We start from the raw sequence: 19,313 nt of genomic DNA, 5'->3' as shown, positions 1-19,313 counted from the left end.
CTTTCCGATTCTCCTACCCCTTTAGATCTCTCGGATGACGGTCAGAAGAATCAACAACAACGCGAAACTCACGCGTCGTCTGCGGGGCGTGGCACCTTGTTGTTGTGCTGTTGTACTTGTACGAAGATACCGTACCTAAGGCACTTCGGCTCAGGTACAGGTCGAAGGAACAAGGTACAGTTCTCTGTACTTTTATCTTAGATTTCAAGCTGGGGGTGGGGTCTTAGTACGTAGTTTGTATAAAGCGCCAGCACACAGGCAGGATTAAGATGTTCTCTTCCCGTGGCTGTTGCACTGTACCTCGCCTAAGATCCGCGAACCCGCTTTGCAATAATGAGCACAGGCTAAGGGGTACACTACTGTGTAGTACACCTTTATATGGTCTAAGTATCCATGTGACTGGAGGACTCAAGCATACCTTAGAAGCGTAGGAAGAGGTAGTTCTGCTATCGGCAAAGCAATCAAATGTCTGGTTGTTCGCTTGCTAAGATAATTAGGTCTGGCTGACTCTATGTAATGTCATATGTGTACTGTGATTCCTGAATCGGCTTTAAACCTTGGCAGGCAAAGGTAAAAGAAGAGAAGAAGGAAGAAAGAAAGAAAGAGAATGGGTATTATGTACAGGGAAAAAAGAAAGAAACAGATCCGACAAAATCCGAATTAGATGAAAAAAGTACGTGTATTTCGTATGTGCTTCAAGAAGGAGTCCCGACCTCCGTATTATCCAGCTCAAAGGTATCGCTCCTTGGTCTGGGTACTATGCTGGTATTCAATGGCGCCAATCCCTGCAAATGCTGATGCTGACAACGCTGATGTTGCTGGTGTTGTAATCTATGAACTCCTACATTCTCCCATACGCTGCTCTTACTAGGTCCATTGCCGGTACAACTCGGTGAAAGTGGTGATACGACTATTGGTGAATTCGGTTCTGCTGTTGGTACTGCTGCTGCTGAGCTACTAGGTCCATAAGCTTGTGTACCTGCATTCCTTCGATGCTCGGTACTGTTCTCCTCGATTGCGTCGTCCGCGAAAGGATTGCCAGGCTCCGTGTACACTGTTCGTACACTGAGTCCTGAGTTTGTCCTCCTGTGGCTCCGTACTCTTTCCATAAGCATTCTTGCACGAGGTTGTGCATGCTTCGGCGGACTTGAAGAAAGGGGACTCTGCATCGTGCCGGTGCGAGGCGGCAGTACGAACGGACGGCGCTGTGGTCTTTGAGGTGCCACTTGTGGCGGCGGAGTCGGTGCGGTGAAGATAATTGTCGGTGTTTGAACGGGAGGATCGTAGAGCCAGGCACTTTCAAGTCTTCTCTCGGGATCGTCACTTCTTCTTCGTCGGTATGCGGCTCCTTGGCTCGACCATGGTCTCCGTTTGCCCATCTGGAAGGGAAGCGTTTTCTCTTGACGCCTGAGTTTTTTACACTGAAACAGGTATAGGATCACTGCGACAATAATTGCTGCTCCAAACACGGAACCAACGATCACGCCCGCAATCTGTGGGGTCGACAAGGCTTCATTCTGCGACTCGTTCACGACCGTGGAAGCAAGCGATGATGTTGCCGCTGGCGAGGCTGTCGATCTTGTCGCAATTGGGACTGTCGTCCTGGAACAGCACGTAGTAGATGTGTGCATGATGCTGGACGATGTCGCTGCCGCCTGTAGGGTTGAATTAGACATTGTGGAGCTTGCAATAGTAGACGAATTCCAGAATGACCCTGTGGGAATTGTGGTTGTCAGACTGATGCCGGCTGAAGGCGTAGATGTTCTTGTAGCGAGGTCCAGTAAAGATTTCAGTAGAGATGTGAGTTCTGATGAATTCGTAGGAATGGAATAGTCAGAGAGCCTGATTGTTGCTGTAGAGTCTATGACGCTGGAAACAGTTTCCTGAGCTGATGCTGTTGTGTTTGCGTACGGCGGCATATCTAGCAGTCCCGAGGGCGATGCAGACCGACAAGTGATCCTTAGCGCAGGTAATGTGCTCGAGTCACATTCAAGGCGGAAGGAGGTGGCTTTCCCACTGAGATTACGGGTGCTCTGAGAAGGCTTGTGGGCTCCGGCGAAGGAGTGCGAGAAAGGCTGTATAACCCGAATTCTGTCACTTCGCGAGGCTGATCATGGACTTAGTTCAAAAGAAGTGAATATTTTACACTCAAGACGACTTACTGGCAGCAACCTCGACAGCAATATTGCTATGATCGGTACACCGGTGCAGAAAAATATAGAAAGAACAGAAAGAATGGTATCCTCCACCAAATCATGTCATACCTCCCGTTAACGAAAGTCCAGAAAGGAAGAATGGCGAAGGAAGGAAAGATAAGGAGAACCCCGAAAAGGGATAGGGAATCGACCGAGATGTGGAAATTGATATTGACTTATGGAAACAGAAGAGTGAAGAAAGGAGAAACTTATCTGTCATGTAGCCATTCACTTGAACCAGAACTGCACGTGGAGTCAATAGCATACTAAGCGGCGCTTCATGTGCATGACGAGAACGTATGCGATCTCGCTCTCAATTTGGCTGAGCATTGTTAGGTGGGTGTGTTGGTGCCTGATATGGAAATGGTGTTATAGATAGCCCAGATGACGGGGCGCAAACTGCGGCTGAGCTCAGATGCAGCCGACTCGCGTGCGGCAGGAATGCAGGCTGGTGGTGATCCACCGAATCAAAAGTGTCTGCCAGATGCTTATTGATCCTCTGCCAATTCTTAAAATATCACTTCGAATATTTGTGGTATTCGTAGCTACGAAAGTCTTACCTTGCTATCACGAGTTTTCATGTACCTTGTAAACATGCGGGAAAGGTACACTGATATGCTGGAACAGCCCAAGAGCGGCACTTCATAAACGGCGAGATGTTGGCATTCGGTCGGTAAGATTGCGAATACTGTAGTTGTGCTACAGGAGAACAGAAGCAACTAGCTGTGAGAACACCAGAAGAGAGACAAATATTGTTACAAAAGAGATGTTTCGACCTTGGGAGTCGTGCATCTAGTCCTGGTCAACACCCATAGCAGCAAGACGCAACTGAGCGCTGCCTGATTGAGCAAGGATAGACAGCCTGTCCATGCCGAGTATCCAGGTCTCGGCCATGACTGCATGGATTCCGACATTGACAATCATGATCTGAATGGCAGCCATCTTGACGTAGAACACGATCAGGCGAAGTCGGGAAGACATATCAAACGACCTCCAGGCCTCAATGAAGAGGCTCTTGCTGCCGTTCTTGGCTCCACCGAAGGTCCTATCAAAGGGGACAATAGTGGTCTCATCCTCGGGCAAAAAGCTTGCCTCGATTCGTGTAAGAGTGACAGAAGCAGGGAGCAGAACAAGAAGGCTAAGTCCAAGCATAACCATAACAGAGGCCAGCAATCCGATCCACATCTGGCTGTAGTTGGCTACTCCGGAGCCGGAGGTGAAGGTGACAAAGGCAATAACAGGCAAGCCAATGGTGGTCATCTGAGCTGTAGCGTAAACAGCAGACGGCAAGATCAGAGCTCTCCAGACGCCTGCATCACTGACGATGCGGCGGAACCACGGCTTTGGCGAGGGCTCAGAGATCATGACGTGGGTCCAGGTCATGTGAATACGAGCAAGAAGTACGCTGGAGACGATGTACGTGATCGCCTGCACAATAGCGAAGTCGTGGAAGAAGGAAGCGATGAAGTTGGAGCAGAGACTATGGGCGAGGTGGTATGCTGCCGAGACGCCCAAACCTCTCCAACGTGCAGAGAAGCCGCCAACAGAGTGGAGGTGACGGATGGTCTTACGGATACTGCGGGTGAGCGGTTCTTGCTTGACGACGACCTCCTCCTCGAAGATCAGACGTTCTTTCTCCTCCTTGTCAAGGGGAGCATCGGGTTCGATGCTATCAGCATCAACAGTCTGACGGGTTACAGTAGACTGGGGCTGCTCGATCATCGCCAAAGTAGACACAACTTCGCCCAGGGTATAGCGGACCTGAAGGTTACATTAGCTGTGACGTAATGGCTACAGTGATTCGACTTGTAACATACCGAGGCATATAGCACTATGAACAGAATAATAGTAAGGACAATAGGAATCATCTCAGCTGGTTTGACTTCTGCGCCTGGAGTATCCTCATAAAGACGAGCTGCTTTCTTCAGTTGCTCGACCTGGAATTGTTCCGGGCTTCCATCAAGAGCGCGGCGGGCCAAATGGCCTACAACGTGAAGACCAACCATAGCGCTGATTTCCTTTCGAGCTTGCACTGGCTCGCACAAGAAGTTGAAGCTGTGGGAATTATAGACCGATGACTGATAGTTGTTGAAAGCTTGCAATATACAAGCTTGTGCAGAGGGAGAGATATAGAACACAGGGCGTCGAGCGTTACTGCTGCCTATTGTTTGGTAGGAGCTCAAGGGTGGCGAAGCAACAAGTCAGTCAATCAATCCTGTGCCAAGCCACAATGCGGCGAGATGTCCTTCCGACTTCCGAGCTCTGTAGCTATTTTGAGCAACGACATCACCGGGGGACTTGGGCACAAGAACTACCTTACTACCTTGAAGTCAGATGAAGTACCTCAAGAAGGTACCTTGCCTTGCTCAATACCTTACCTTGACATACTAGGTACTATGCTGCCTGCAAAGTACCAGCGCTGAATATTCCGTTGTTCTGGGACCAGCATGCTAGCTACTGCTCATCATGTCTGTGGGTCGAAGTCATTCCCTCAAACAACACTCTTGCGAATGTCCATCCAGCTGAAGCCTTCAGATGTCCATCCTCCGCTGACGCTTGAAGGAGTTCCAATGCAAACATAAAATCCTTGAGTTTGGCACACTCATGCTCAGTGATCTCCATTATTGTCTTGTGCGGCCATACCAGTATATATTCGAAGTTCCGTCACCAGCCTCACAATTACTCGAACTCCTGTTCAGATCTTGAATAGCGTTTACAGGCCGTTGGGCAAGCGTGGGTCTCGGCAATGCCGTTGCATCCTAAGCTTCCCTAACGAGAGCATTACCCTAAGTAGGTCTCCCAGCAGATATCTATTGACACACTCTCGACACTGAATGTATCAATCCGTGACGTCCCTGCGGCGTCGTCCAAACTATTGCTGTCGGATCTATGAATTAGATCTAGCTTCATCGGACTGGGACTTGCCCTTAATCTGTGGTCATGCTTGCATTCAGATAGGGTCTGCAAAGTGCTCAAACCGTGACCGTTGACGCAAGTTCGTTGATGCTGGACAATAGTCAATAGCCCGAAACATAAAGTATGTCTCAAGTCGTAAGTTGATTCGATGCGACACACTTCCCTGAAGTCCTCGTCGTCTCTACTCCTTCAAGTTGCACCATCAACACTCCTGAGTGCTATGTTAACCATGCAATCACTATCATTGCTCTCCATTGTGATTGCCGTGGCGGTGCAAGCACTGCCGTCTATTCAACTCGAAGAACGACAGACCATGGACAGTGTCAACTGCACGACGACGGGTGTACACATGATAGTCGCCAGAGCATCGACGGAAGAGACAGGCATAGGATCTTTGCTCGCACCAGTGGTTGCGGGTATTCAGGAATTTCTTCCTGGCTCTGATGCTGTACCTGTCGATTACCCGGCCACCTTGATCGAGTATGGGCAAAGCGTCGGCACGGGCGTATCCAGTATGTCTTGACGAGCAGTGAAAGCCGACGAGAGCTAAACCTTTGCTATCAGATGCTACAAAGCTCATTGAAGAATATGTCGCCAGCTGTCCCAACAGTAAGATTGTACTGCTTGGATACTCTCAAGGCGCGCAGGTAGTGGGTGATACGGTATGCGGGATCAGCTCTTCAGGTTTCAAGACGACCTCGCCTTTGGACAGCAAATATAACGATAACAGTATGCTCTTGGATTACAAGCCGGTGAGCACTTACTGACTTGTTGACCAGTCATCGCAATTGTACAAATGGGTGACCCAGCTCACGTCGGTGGTTTACCTTTTGATTCCGGCTCTAGCTCTAACAATGGCATCTTTCCTCGCACCAACGATAGTGGCTGCTTGCAGTACATCAACAAGACACGTTCTTACTGTGACAGCGGCGATGCATACTGCGATTCGGGGCTGTACTTTGCTCCTCACTACGAGTATGTGAGCAACTACGGCATTGACGCCATCGGCTTCGTATGTGGCAAAGCCGCTGAGGCTCAGATCGGAGTATGTCAAGACCACGCCATTTCTCGATTCATATCTTCAGCAACTGACCGTTGCGCTTAGAATACCACATCCGTGACTTCTGTCGCTGCCTTGTCCACCGTTTCCTCTTCCTTTACAGGATTCCCTCGTTCGACAGGATTCGCCGGCGCCACGGGTGAAGCTGCTGCCAGTGCTACGTCTACAGGGACTTCTGGCTCTGGACTTGGTTCCTCGACGAGAGCTGCAGCTGCCACCACCAGCGCCACTTCAGACAGCGCTGCTTGGTCCAAGATATTACCCTTGTCTCTGTGGGGCTGCGTTGGAGCCTCTCTTCTCTTGTGTACCATACTATGAGCGAGTTTTTATGTAGGAGATGGGCCAGAGCGTACGCCAACGTGACGTACGAGTCCATTTGACGTGACATTGTTCGTCAGCAGTTTTAGTCAGGCGGCGCCAATCAGTGCGGTAACAGCTAGCGATTAGAAACTTTGATGCATGGGAGGTGACAAGGTCTATTAATTTTTTAAAGAGTTGAAATGCCGAGATGTAGTTCTAATGTACAAAGATAACAAGTATCTCTCGTGCTCGGCAAACATATTCCGGCCGTGACTCGCAGATGCATGTACTTGGATGTTCTTCGAGACATGGCTAAGGTGGAAGACGTATCACATATCGATAACGCTTCTTGCATGTCAGCGGACATTAGCGACGTGTCACGGCATGTGCACGAAGCCTAGAGGCATGCCTCGATAATGGCCTGCCTCTTGGGCAGATCAAGATGCGACGGCACGTTGCAGCCCATGGGACTTTCACAACATCAGAAGCGTCTAGATATTCGAGGGATTCTGGTTCAGAGTCTTAGCGATAGGTCGGTCGTTCATAGTGTGTGTGTGACAGGTCGAAGACGGGAGAGATTCCGTTTGTCCAAAGGGAAGCGAAGAGGGACTGGCGGAGTTTCTCCACAGCGTCACAGGCCGCGTTGGTCGTTACCTTAGTCACGACTTGCCCCCCATTTGCATCAGCTCATCATCTTTCCATCTGATTCATCATATGACATCTTGACTCCGTTCCTCTCCAACCCGGTCACATCTCGCTAGCCATCGGCCAAATCATTCGACATTATCAACACAGACCACACCGGTCCTCATAATGTCTACATCAGCTCGCCGTCGTCTGATGCGCGACTTCAAGGTACGGCGGACATTAGCCTTTTTGAGTCCGAGGCGTGCGGCTTCGGGAGTGAATGGCGGTGCAGGATGGTCGTCGGAGTAGAAGAAGAAGAAGAAGAAGAAGAAGAAGAAGAAGAAGAAGAAGAAGATCAAGAAGCACAGATCGACTGACATGTTTCTTGTATAGCGCATGCAAACAGATCCTCCCGCAGGCGTCTCGGCATCACCTATTGCAGACAATGTCATGACATGGTACGATTCTCACACTCCACGGCTGGCAACGCCACTCGTGGGTCAAGGACTACGGAACAGCATTACTCACACACCCCTCCAGGAACGCAGTAATCATCGGACCATCAGACACGCCCTTCGAAGATGGCACATTCAGACTAGTGATGCACTTCGAAGAGCAATATCCGAACAAACCGCCGGGCGTCAAGTTCATCAGCACCATGTTCCACCCGAATGTCTACGCCACGGGCGAGCTTTGCCTGGATATCCTACAGAACAGATGGAGCCCGACGTACGATGTAGCGGCTATCTTGACGAGCATTCAGAGGTGCGTTATGCAAGCAATGGGCACGCCACACGCCAGCGTGGATTCGGGCGTTCAGGCAACATGAAAATGGAGCTGTGTAATATACAAAAACTGACAGAGGAACCACAGTTTGCTTAACGATCCAAACACCAGCTCGCCGGCAAACGTGGAGGCGTCAAATCTATACAAAGACAACCGCAAGGAATACACCAAGCGGGTACGCGAGACGGTAGAGAAGAGCTGGGATGACTGAGCCGGCGGTCCCGAGTACTCATCACTTTTGTACCTTGATGGGGGACACGAGGGAGGTCGAAGACAGCCTCCTGTCTCGAGAGGCTCGAGAGCAACAAAGATGTAGAGAAAGCGAATGCAAAGGCAAGGACACGTCTCGACTCTTCAGCTTGTGTATCGCAAGCATTTCCCACGTATTCATGACGGATTCAGCGAGGCGTTTTGCGGACAGAGCGTTGCAACATGACATGCAATGCAGCCTGATTTGGATGTGGAAGAAAGGGTTGTTTCCTTTTTTTACCAGATGGAGACGGCGGATGGAACAGCGGCATAGGGAATAGCAGCATGAGGGACAGCAGCACATGGCACAATGAGACAAACGAGAGGGCTGTCGGCATGACCAGGCGGTTTCCATTCTATAAATCGGGCATTCAGTAATGGTCCTGGCGTTGCGTATTCTTGCAGATCTTTTTGTGCCCGAATATCTTTGAAGTGTGAAGACAAGGCTGCTCCAGAAGGTCGAGTCTCTAGCGACATGTACCTGGGCAACTCGAAACAAATCACCTCACATATCTCCATGTTTTCTAGGAAGTCATAGCCAGCATCTCTAGAGCATCACGAGACGGGCGCCAACTCTCCCTGCATTTGCATTGCCGTCCCTGTCCTGCTGCAACAGCTCTGTCGGGGCGAGATAGAGTTCAGCCCCATCAAGATGAAACCGGGAGCTCGGTCTCCTGCAACTCCACAAGGACAACAATACGCCGCCACTTTGAGCCAAGCCGTGACCGCAAGATCAATACAACCCAAGCAACCCACCTCACTTTACCGGGTAGTTACCTTGTCTACTACTCTACTCGTACTCTCCAGAGTGGAGTACTCACTCATTTTGGATGCCATCATAACATTCCGTTTCCCTGACATCATCTACGTTTCTATCCGACTGTAACGGGTGAGCCAGAGAGAAGATTGTTTGGGTCGATTGTTGTTGCGGAGGTGCCTGCTCTGTTTTGCTTATCGATTAATCATCCCAAGATACCTTAATCAATCATATCACTGTAAAGGGCGGCAGTGACCGACCAAATAAAAGCGCGGGAAGTGTGTGTAAGAAAGGAAGAGAGAGATAGAGAGAGAGTCCCTTGTGATCTGCCCTTGATTTCTACTATCAGTTATCAGTGTGTATTGTGTTGTGGTGGTGTGTGTCTGTGTTCCGTGTCTGTTCTGTTCCTGTTGGAACCCTACTTTACCCTATCCTAATACCCAATACATACTTGTATACGTTGATCTTCCTTGAGTTGGCCCACTCCCCCGGCGCTGCAGTCACCGCCCTGCACGCGCACACTACTCTCGAACTGCTGTTGCATTGTCGCTGTCTGTCGTTGCCGCTCCTGCTGCAATTGCTGCTGCCGCTGCCACTTTTTCGAAACTTTCTCTTGTTTCCTTGCCTTTCTTCTTCTTCTCCTGACCGCGGCAGACACTTGATTGTGCATCAGGCCCCGACCCGACTCTTACTGCTCGTCATCTTGGAGAAGAGCGCAGGTGCTCTCTGCACACAGCGCCATCATGGCGTAAGTTCCGACTGCTCGTCTTCTTTATCTTCTTCTCATCAGAGATACATCTCCGTCTCCGTCTCCGTCTCTCTCCTATTGCCTACCTTACCATGGAATCAACAAATAGGCTAACATGTTCGGCACAGGAGCCCCAACACCATCAAGGGTAGGACAGATCTATACAGGAACAACACACAAGACCATGTTTTTATTGACTTGTTTGCGCAGTCGTGGCTCGGTTTCGACCGCAGAACAAAGTCGAATTGGCCAGCGGTGGTACCCCGATCGTGGATTTCGAATCGGACGATACTTGTCAGATCCAGGTCAGTCACTGTCACTTGTCTATGTTGCAATCTGCTTTCCATTTGCATCGTCATCATCATCATCATCATCATCATCACCACCAGCATCAATCTCACTGAATCGACCATGACAGTCACGCGAAGCCGGAAATGCCTCATTCACCTTCGACCGTGTCTTCGACATGTCATGTCGACAGGCGGATCTCTTCGACTTCTCCATCCGCCCGACCGTCGACGACATCCTGAATGGCTACAACGGAACCGTCTTTGCCTACGGTCAGACCGGTGCGGGTAAATCCTATACCATGATGGGCGGTGATATCACCAACCACGAGCAGAAGGGTGTCATCCCTCGCATCACCGAGCAGATCTTCGAGAGCATCCTCGCGAGCGAGAGCAACATTGAGTACACGGTCGGTGTCAGCTACATGGAAATCTACATGGAGAGAATCAGAGATCTGCTACGACCCGAATGCGACAATCTGCCCATCCACGAGGAGAAGAACAAGGGTGTCTACGTCAAGGGTCTGTCTCAGGTCTATGTGAGCAGCATTGAAGAGGTCTATCACATCCTGGACCAGGGTGGCATGGCGAGAGCTGTTGCGGCCACAAACATGAACCAGGAGTCTTCCCGCTCCCACTCCATCTTCCTCCTCACCATCAACCAGAAGAACCTCGAGACCGGCAGTGCCAAGGCAGGTCAGCTGTTCCTCGTCGATCTTGCAGGTTCCGAGAAGGTCGGCAAGACTGGAGCCAGCGGTCAGACTCTCGAGGAGGCAAAGAAGATCAACAAGAGTCTGAGTGCGTTGGGTATGGTCATCAACGCCTTGACTGACGGAAAGAGCACCCACGTGCCATACCGAGACTCCAAGCTCACCCGTATCCTGCAAGAGTCGCTCGGTGGCAACTCGCGCACCACCCTCATCATCAATTGTTCACCCTCCAGTTACAACGACGCCGAAACCCTCTCGACCCTCCGTTTCGGTGTGAGAGCCAAGAGCATCAAGAACAAGGCCAAGGTCAACCAGGAACTCTCTCCCGCCGAACTCAAGGCTCTGCTGCGCAAGGCCCAGACCCAAGTCACCACTTTCGAGAACTACATCTCCAACCTCGAGTCCGAGGTCGGCACCTGGCGGAAAGGTCAGAGTGTCCCCAAAGAACAGTGGACTCCCACAATCAAGGAAGTTGCAAAGCTTCCTGCAAGACCCGCCACACCCTCATTAGCACAGAGCGAATCACAGCGCGGTGCTGAGACGCCGTCCTCGAGGAGACCCGAATCACGGCTCGACCTCGACCGTGCCGGAACCCCCAGCATCGCCCTCGACAAAGACGAAAGAGACGAGTTCCTGCGACGGGAGAACGAGCTTCAGGACCAACTGGCAGAGAAAGAGTCGGCCATTGCGGATGCAGAGAAGAACTTGCTGCTTGCGAGGTCGGAGCTTAAGGAACTCAGAGAGACGCACGGCCGCGCCAACAAGGACAATGAGCGCCTGTCTGGCGAGGTCGAGAATCTCAAGATGCAAGTCGAGCGAGTCACCTTTGAGACCAAGGAAGATAGCATCATGATGGACTCGTTGAAGGAGGCAAATGCCGACTTGTCCACCGAGCTCGAGGACCTGAGGAAGGAGCTTCTCGAGGCCAAGATGAGCGCAAAGGAGACGTCCGCCGTCATGGACGAGAAGGAGAAGCTCAAGAAGGAACGCATGGCCGAGATGATGGCCGGCTTCGACATAGGCGGCGAAGTCTTCTCCGACAATGAGGCCAGCGTTCGCCAGATCATCGAAGAGGTTGACCGCCTCCTGGACCTCGCCAACGACGGCATGCTCGTCCACGGAGGCACCGGAGAGCCCATCTCTCCGGACGTCCTGATGGGCATGCGGGACAAGTTGGTCGAGACTCAAGGCATCGTACGCTCTGCTGGTTCAGGGAACAATGCCGACATGCTCATCCTACAACAAAAGGTTGCCGAAGTGCGTCAGAAGTATGAGGAGCTTCTTGAGCAGAACCTTTCCGAAGCCGATGTCGAGGAGATCAAGAAGAAGCTCCAGGAATCTCGGGCTTCCCACGCGGACTCGACACCGCCTGCCGAGATCCAGAGCCTTCTCACGCGACACCAGGAGGAGAATGCTCGCCTTCGTCACGACCTCGACACCCTGCGCAAGACAGGCAACTCGGGCTCTCTGACTCTGCAGAAGCAGCTCGCAGACTTTGACGCAATGAAGAAGTCACTCATGCGAGACCTGCAGAACCGCTGTGAGCGCGTCGTCGAACTGGAGATTTCTCTGGACAGTACGCGGGAACAGTACAACTCCGTGTTGCGATCGGCCAACAGCAAGCAGCAGCAGAAGAAGCTTGCATTCCTCGAGCGAAACCTCGAGCAATTGACCGCGGTACAAAGACAGCTGGTAGAGCAGAACGCCGGCCTCAAGAAGGAAGTCGCCATTGCCGAGCGCAAGTTGCAGGCCAGAGGGGAGAGAATTCACGGCTTGGAAGTGCTCTTGGGCGAAAGCCAGGAGAAGCTCATGCAAGCCAACCACCGGTATGTCAACAATCCTCCTCGCATCCTTGATTTTCGTGCACATGATAGAAATGCGTTCCAATCCTCGCGAATATTGACACAACTAACACTACGGCGTCGCAGTTTCGAAACGCAATTGACGGCGGTGAAGGAGCGCCTCGAGGCGGCCAAGATCTCGTCTGCGCGATCGGGCCCTTTCGCTCCGTCGAACCCTTCCGCCCTGAACATGAGCGCCTCCAACCAGTCCAACGGTTTCGGCGGTGGCTTTTCCCGAATCGCTAAGCCGCTCAGAGGTGGTGGTGGAGCCGCTGCTGGCGAGCAGGGTCCCATGGTGCCCACCTTTGCAGGCCTGCAGCAACAGCAACAGCATCAGTCTGAACAAGCCGGCGCCAAGAGGAGTAGTTGGTTCTTCAACCAGAGGACATGAAGTAACCTAGTCAGTTCCACAATGTATGCATAGATGAGTCTCTTGAGGGAAAATGTCTTTTTTTGTTTTCTCTGTTAAAACTATGGTCGACTGGGTCTCATGAGCACTTGTTGGTTTTGTTTCTGCCCCTCTATTTCCTACCGTTGGAGACACGAAAGGATATCCCCGAACATGTCCTTGCTGTTTCTGACCAGAACCTCGAACGAAGTGTTGTCATCTGTATTCTAGACATGGTCTTGGAAGACGAAAGGAAAGGAACGAGGAGCATGGTCGGATCAGACCTGGAGAAGTGTGATACAATGCAAACGGAACTAGATGCATGTGCCATGTACTGCTGATAGTCTCTAGATGAGTCCAAAGGAAGGCAGTATAGGATCTGGTCAAGTAAAGAGAGATGAGGAAGGGAAGGGCGTAAAACGAAGCACATATACTTCTTACGAGATGTGAATCAACTCATACCGGTGTTGTCTACCTAGATATGAATGATTCAAATGAGGCGAGAAGAGTGGCTAGAGACCAAAGATACTAGCTCACGATAGATTTGCTTCATCAATTGACTCTGTGTCTGGTTCATCGTTGCTTACTCGTCTGCTCCTGCACGCACGAAGAGAGGGACAGGGCAGTCTGTATCCGCCTTGCTCATTCCTGCACCAGCAGCGCAGAGAACAGGGGGACTAAAGGTCAGGATGAACTAACCTTAGGATAGTCGAAGAATCTGTGCACAGTGGTAAGTCTGGCTGTGGTCTGGTCTGCCTCTGTCCTGTGTAGCTTGTGAGAAATTCAATGTTCTGTGTGTCTTGTTCCTCCTTCTCTCGTCTCTTGTTTCCCGCATTAGTACAATTATCGTTGAGGAAGAGATTGGTCGTGGTGAGCATTAGGGATGGAATATACTTCTTCTACCTTCGCCAGTCTGTCGTCTCTGGGTTTTTTGCAAATGGAAGGGTCATGTGCCTCGGATAGTGGTATTGTCTTGCGTCCGGTCACTGATGTTGGGCCCTGGTCAATATAGGATTAGTGATGCAGACTTGGTAGAAGTCGACTTCGTGCGCGATGTGCGGCGTTGGAATCTCCTTTGTAATTGTTATTTGTGTAAGATGATCAAATTCGTGGGGGTCCATGCAGCGTTGGGTTTCCTCATACTGTAAGGTATATACGATGATAAGGGAGTAGATAACAAAAACAAGAAGCGCTCTGGGCTCATGCGGTCTTCCACGAATCCACCCCCTTCTCGGTCACCTTATGCGACTTGTCCTCGGTCAGCCGGCCGATCATCTCCTGCCACCAGCCAGGCATACCCCTCAGACCACTGATCAACGTAGCCTTGACCCCGCTACCAGCGAGCACGATCTGGCCGCTCCTGCCATTCAGAATCTGCGCCACGACGGCATCGGACACGTCCTGCGGATCCAGAATCTTCTCGCCGGCTTTCTGGAGATGCGCCTTGCCCGGCGCGATGAGGGGCGTGTCCGCCCACGACGGGTGGATGATACTCGTCTTGATCTCCGGGCAGTGGTGCAGAGTGCGCAGCTCGCTCCTCAGGCCTTCGTGGAAGACGAGGGCGCCGGCTTTGGTCGCTGCGTAGTCGATGATTGTCGCGGGGGCCACAAACGACGCGATGGACGCGATGTTGACAATGTGGCCCTTTTTGTGCTTCAGCATCGCCGGCAGGAAGGCTTGCACGGTGTAGTAGTGGGAAAACAAATTCACGCCGAAGATGCGCGCCAGGAAGGCGTCGTCGGTGCCCAGGATGGACTTGCCCGCGCCCATGCCTGCGTTGTTGATCAGGATCGTGGCATCACCCAGCTCTGCGCGGATCTTGTCGCCGACTTCGAGCACGGCGACGCGCGAGGTCACGTCGCATTGGTGGAAGGTCACCAAGGGGTTCGAGGCCAGGTGGGCCGGCAGAGGGTTGATGTCCAGCACGACGACTTTGATGCCCTTTGCGGTCAGGTCTGCGGTGAACAGGGCGCCGAAGCCTGAACTGCCGCCTGTCACGACGGCGATTTCATTCGGCCAGTCCCAGCCTTTCGTCGACGAAAATAGTGTGAAGTTGTTGCCCGCCCACGCGCTTAGTGATAGGTTGAGAGTCTTGAGGAGCGATGCACCGAGCAGCACTTTCAAGCCTGTGATCAGACGAGACAGAGTTCGAGGACTGATGTACGTGAGGAGTTTGGTTAGCAGTGGTTGTTGGAGAGAAGGCGGACCCCGAGTCAGAACATAGAGAGCTGAGGCGGTCAAAACCGGTGTGAGAGTGAGTCCCCTGATTGAGCTCGCCATGATCGCTTTTGCTTTTCCCTTGACAAGCAAATGTGAAAAGGATACAAGACGAAGAATGCTCAAGAAACAAGACCTATATAACAAGATCTACACCGCTTCACTGCTGTTGTCACTGCGCACTTGCTTGCGAATCAGGCTTACATTGACCAAAATGCAGGCTACGACATTTCACTTTATGTAGCGACATAACTGACACGTTGATGTGACATTTCACAGGAGCGGGGTTAATACTATAGCAAATAAGCCTCGGAGTCAAGTGATCCGACACGAACCTAGGCATGTGTAAGATCACTACTCACCGCCGTAGATGGCAGAATAGAGTACTGCTCGACCTTTCTTGGACGGGGGGTAAAGATGGATATTCAGAGACAGGGCAGCAGCAGCAGCAGCATTCAGTCAGTCAACCAGCAGGCGCGAGGCATTGCCCGTCGTTGAAGATAAGGTGCTGCTCAAGCACTCAAATTCGCCTCACCTTACCTGGGTTCGTCTTGCTTTAGTCTGATAGAGAATCGCACCATGCGTCCCTCTTTGATCAGATTTCCTGAGTCTTCGTCGTTCACGGGCGTTCGCCAATCTTGACAAGGATTGTGCTATCTGTTCTTGCGTAGGTTAAGGTACGATGTGGTATACAATAATCAAAGCTGCGGCGTTGGTGGAATGTGACCAATGGGGTAGAACTTATGAATGGGGAAACGATAAAAGGTGGCTTGCTAACCTCGGCGAGTCACTACTATTGCTGTGCATTTACTCTTCTCAGAGATCGCAGTCAAGAGTTTGTCGCTATCCGAAACTCACTTGGTTCGTGAAGGTCAATCTGAATATGACCTCGGCGCATGTATGCATTGAACAAAAAGAGCGTTGTGAGCTGGCAGACCGGATCCTTAACTCCGAACCATGGCAGCTTCTGGAGATATTTCGGGAAGGAATCAAGGATGAAATGGCAAAAATATATTCCGATGCGGGGAATTGAACCCCGGCCTTGCCGGACCTTTCATTCATCTGAATAATGAGAGCGGCAAATCCTAGCCACTAGACCACATCGGATTTCATGAAAAGAGATTTAATTTTAGCAGTATATACTGACCGATAGTTTTTTTTGAGTTACAGCCATACCAGACAAGCAATCTGAGAGGCACGGCTATTCAGCTATTCGACCCACGGTGATCTTCTCATAGAGTACTGTAAGCGACCTGTGATGCGCTCTGAGGAGAGCCACAGCAGCCAATCGACGAAAGTACAGATAGACAACGGTGATTTAAACGACTCGATCGATGAACGCACCACTGTAGCGTCTTCAAGCTAGTGAGGTCATTTGGAAATGCCAACAATAAAGCAGTCCCAGTAGTACGGTGTTGGTCTCCACTCTCACAATTCGAACACAATTCGAATGCGAACAACCGTACGGATGCTGACCCAAACGTGGCCTCGTTGGAACAAAAAAGCGAGAGCATTATCGACTTTTCAGCTAACTAAAAGGCCGCTACTACTCGGAGATTTTCGCTGCTATACAGCGCTTTCAACGGTCAAAATACCCACGTTTATTAGAATATAAGCGAGGGCCCGTGAGTAGATAACAACTCCTTATAGTAGTTCGCAGCATCGTTTATTCGGAGCAAGGACGAATGCGGTCTTAAAAGAAAAATATAAAAAAAAGGTCCTTTCTTTCGTCTCTGTTGTCCCTATGGACGCTTGCCCATGTGTCCTTCGTCTGAGCGAATGGGCGATCGACGAAAACGGCTTCCCGTACTCACGGTCCCTGTAATCCTTCGTCTACTTCGTGAGCTACTGTACAGGGCAAGTGTTTATCCCGAGATAATGGCATGCTTTATTGGAATGAAATACCTGGAGGATTCTCGTGTTGGACAACGAGGACTTGTGGGGATCTTTTGTGTCGTGTCAAGTCAGTCCCAAAGCTATCTATATAGGCCTGAGTCCTTGGTCTACCGATACAGAAAGATGTCATAATTAGCATGACCTAGGGCAGCTCATGCGTCTTTCTCTGGTAGGATCACTGAGATCCATCAGCGTTGTATCCAGTGTCATTGCTCAAACATTGTCATTGGTCATTTTTGCTCCTTTGTAGAATTCTGCACCGTTATCCGCCTCTCATGATCTTGACTACTGGAGTCGCCTGTCGCTTAGTGCATTAAAAGGATATGACTTTGTTTAGTCGAGTTGTGATTCATCAATGGTTCTGTGGTGTAGTTGGTTATCACTTCTGTCTAACAGATATTTCTGTGCACAGGCGGTCCCCGGTTCGAACCCGGGCGGAATCATTTTTGCTCATACATCTAGAAGGCTTGCTTGTCCTTTGCTACTATTGCCCTTCGTTAGTTTTCACGACCACCACACTGACAGTCATCTCTACCTCTAAATCATAGTTTATAGTCCTTTATCTTGTGATAAGATAGAAACTCAAACTTTGCTTGCCAATGATCTCGTTGGATTGAGTCACTTGTACATCAAGGTCAATCCTACCCATGAACATGGGTCAGTGAATTATTGATCAAACTCACACGGTCACATCTCGCAGCGTTGTTAGGTAGGCAGTATATGGAGAAGTTACTCTAAACGTCGGAAGGCAGACGACGATCATGACCAAGGACTGACGCAAGTTTGGACTGGATTATGGCTGAGGTCAACAGTCGCTCAGCGCTCGTATATGTGATCTACCAGTCCGTTGCAAGAAGACCTGAGTCTTCGGGACTATAGCCTAGGCGTAGAGTGAAACATATCACCTGTCCTCACTCACGTATAGTAAAATGTACCTCAGTGGAGCATATAGGCTACGAAACCCAAAACCCATAGCGTTGGACGTTGATGTATAAGGTAAGTTTCATGGCTTTGACATCTGACGCGGCTCTTTGAACACGGCCGAGCGCATTGAAGCACAAATCAGACTGCAGAGCAGGTTTTATCGAAAGCACACCTTAATTCCCACCCGGCAGGTCTGGACTGGCGAGGGCTAAGTAGGATCTCTCCTCAGCTTTGAGCTACAGACTGAAGATTTTGAGGGTTATGCAGTTTCAAGTTTAACCTTTGACTTGTGTTTCAACGATTCTAGATAGGTGAATGCTGAAATTGGTTCACCACGTAAAAGCTCACAGATTCTGGCGTGTGCCTTCAAGCGAGGCATGCCAACTGCCGTCTCTCTTTTAGCTGACTGTCGAGTATGGTCGTCGTATCAGATGACCATACGAGCTTTGTGACACGGAGATCGCTCGGAGAGCATACGTGTGTGGCTGTGATTTTTGATATCACTGGACAAAAGAAGTGTTGAAGACTTACTCGCATTTTCTGAATTGCCTACTACGGAAAAAATGGCCCCGTCACGTGAAAGCCTCAAGTACGACTAAAATATCAACAATTGCTAGTCTTTACCACCCTTACCGGATCGCAGTGATATTGATCTGCGAGTACTATTGTCACAACTTCGGGTATAGCCCAGGTAGAGACAGGAGGCCTCAAAGCGGAAGCTACACTGACGAGTATACATGCGCCCTGTCAACTGTACTAAGAGATGGTCCGCTCGAGTGGAGAACTTTCAGTTCAACGATAATTCCACATCAGTAGCAAACTCGTCCACTGGTCATTTGATGCGAGCCATGGTCGAGCGGAGCATGCTTTCAGTTTTGCCGACCGTGAGTGAAGTCATTGTGGCTAGGAGTTGAGCATTGCACTCATCTTCAAGGCTTAACCTATCAAGCCCAAAAGCCACAAGGAAACAAAATAATAAGCCGCGAGAGCCAGGGGCGTAAATCTCGTTATGTAGGCGCAAGAAATCTCTTGATATGTGTGGAGTGTAGTCATCGAAATGGTGAAGAAATTCATATAATGTCCTTGGTTCGTCTTGGATACGGCAATCCTAGCCGTTGAGGAAACCGTTGGGTGTAGTTTATATTGGAAAACGTTTGAGAAGTGAGACCAATATCCTTCCGTACACTTACCCTCGAGGGCTTCGCAGAGGGCTTACGGGACGTTCCACAGGGTACTCGCAAATCAGCCATCGCATTGCCACGGCGTACAAAGCAGTGTGTATGACTGCGTGGCGCACTAGATGATGATATGTAGGCCTTTCTCTGTCAGGCATGTGGCACCTGGCTGAAGCCTCCACGTTGATATGGGCGTATGAAGGCGTAAGAGAAGTGCGGAACTACAGCCATGCTGCG

The 19,313-nt window shown here is 50.6% G+C and overlaps 5 protein-coding genes across 5 annotated transcripts; 3 read left to right on the top strand and 2 right to left on the bottom strand.

The window, feature by feature from the left end:
• Positions 1–2,987: 2,987 nt before the first annotated feature.
• Positions 2,988–4,201, bottom strand: AAFC00_004243 (uncharacterized protein; the record flags this gene model as incomplete). Its single annotated transcript, XM_069343853.1, has 2 exons — positions 2,988–3,956; positions 4,013–4,201. The coding sequence occupies 2 exons, from the start codon at positions 4,199–4,201 to the stop codon at positions 2,988–2,990; spliced, it is 1,158 nt and encodes a 385-aa protein (XP_069202402.1).
• A 1,259-nt stretch (positions 4,202–5,460) lies between these two features.
• Positions 5,461–6,489, top strand: AAFC00_004242 (uncharacterized protein; the record flags this gene model as incomplete). The annotated part of the gene is made up of 4 exons (XM_069348148.1): positions 5,461–5,623; positions 5,676–5,840; positions 5,891–6,156; positions 6,217–6,489. The coding sequence occupies 4 exons, from the start codon at positions 5,461–5,463 to the stop codon at positions 6,487–6,489; spliced, it is 867 nt and encodes a 288-aa protein (XP_069202401.1).
• Positions 6,490–7,284: 795 nt separating this feature from the next.
• On the top strand, positions 7,285–8,095 carry AAFC00_004241 (uncharacterized protein; the record flags this gene model as incomplete). The annotated part of the gene is made up of 4 exons (XM_069343852.1): positions 7,285–7,326; positions 7,492–7,556; positions 7,639–7,863; positions 7,972–8,095. The coding sequence occupies 4 exons, from the start codon at positions 7,285–7,287 to the stop codon at positions 8,093–8,095; spliced, it is 456 nt and encodes a 151-aa protein (XP_069202400.1).
• Positions 8,096–9,633: 1,538 nt separating this feature from the next.
• On the top strand, positions 9,634–12,867 carry AAFC00_004240 (uncharacterized protein; the record flags this gene model as incomplete). The annotated part of the gene is made up of 5 exons (XM_069343850.1): positions 9,634–9,638; positions 9,767–9,786; positions 9,849–9,943; positions 10,057–12,461; positions 12,564–12,867. 5 exons carry the CDS (start codon positions 9,634–9,636, stop codon positions 12,865–12,867), a joined length of 2,829 nt encoding a protein of 942 aa, XP_069202399.1.
• A 1,197-nt stretch (positions 12,868–14,064) lies between these two features.
• On the bottom strand, positions 14,065–15,144 carry AAFC00_004239 (uncharacterized protein; the record flags this gene model as incomplete). The annotated part of the gene is made up of 1 exon (XM_069343849.1): positions 14,065–15,144. One exon carries the CDS (start codon positions 15,142–15,144, stop codon positions 14,065–14,067), a length of 1,080 nt encoding a protein of 359 aa, XP_069202398.1.
• Between the last annotated feature and the right edge of the window lie 4,169 nt (positions 15,145–19,313).

The sequence above is a fragment of the Neodothiora populina genome (genome assembly GCF_041146345.1).
Source record: "Neodothiora populina strain CPC 39397 chromosome Unknown canker_contig_17, whole genome shotgun sequence".
NCBI lineage: Eukaryota > Fungi > Ascomycota > Dothideomycetes > Dothideales > Dothioraceae > Neodothiora > Neodothiora populina.
This window is presented reverse-complemented; position numbering and strand designations above follow the sequence as displayed.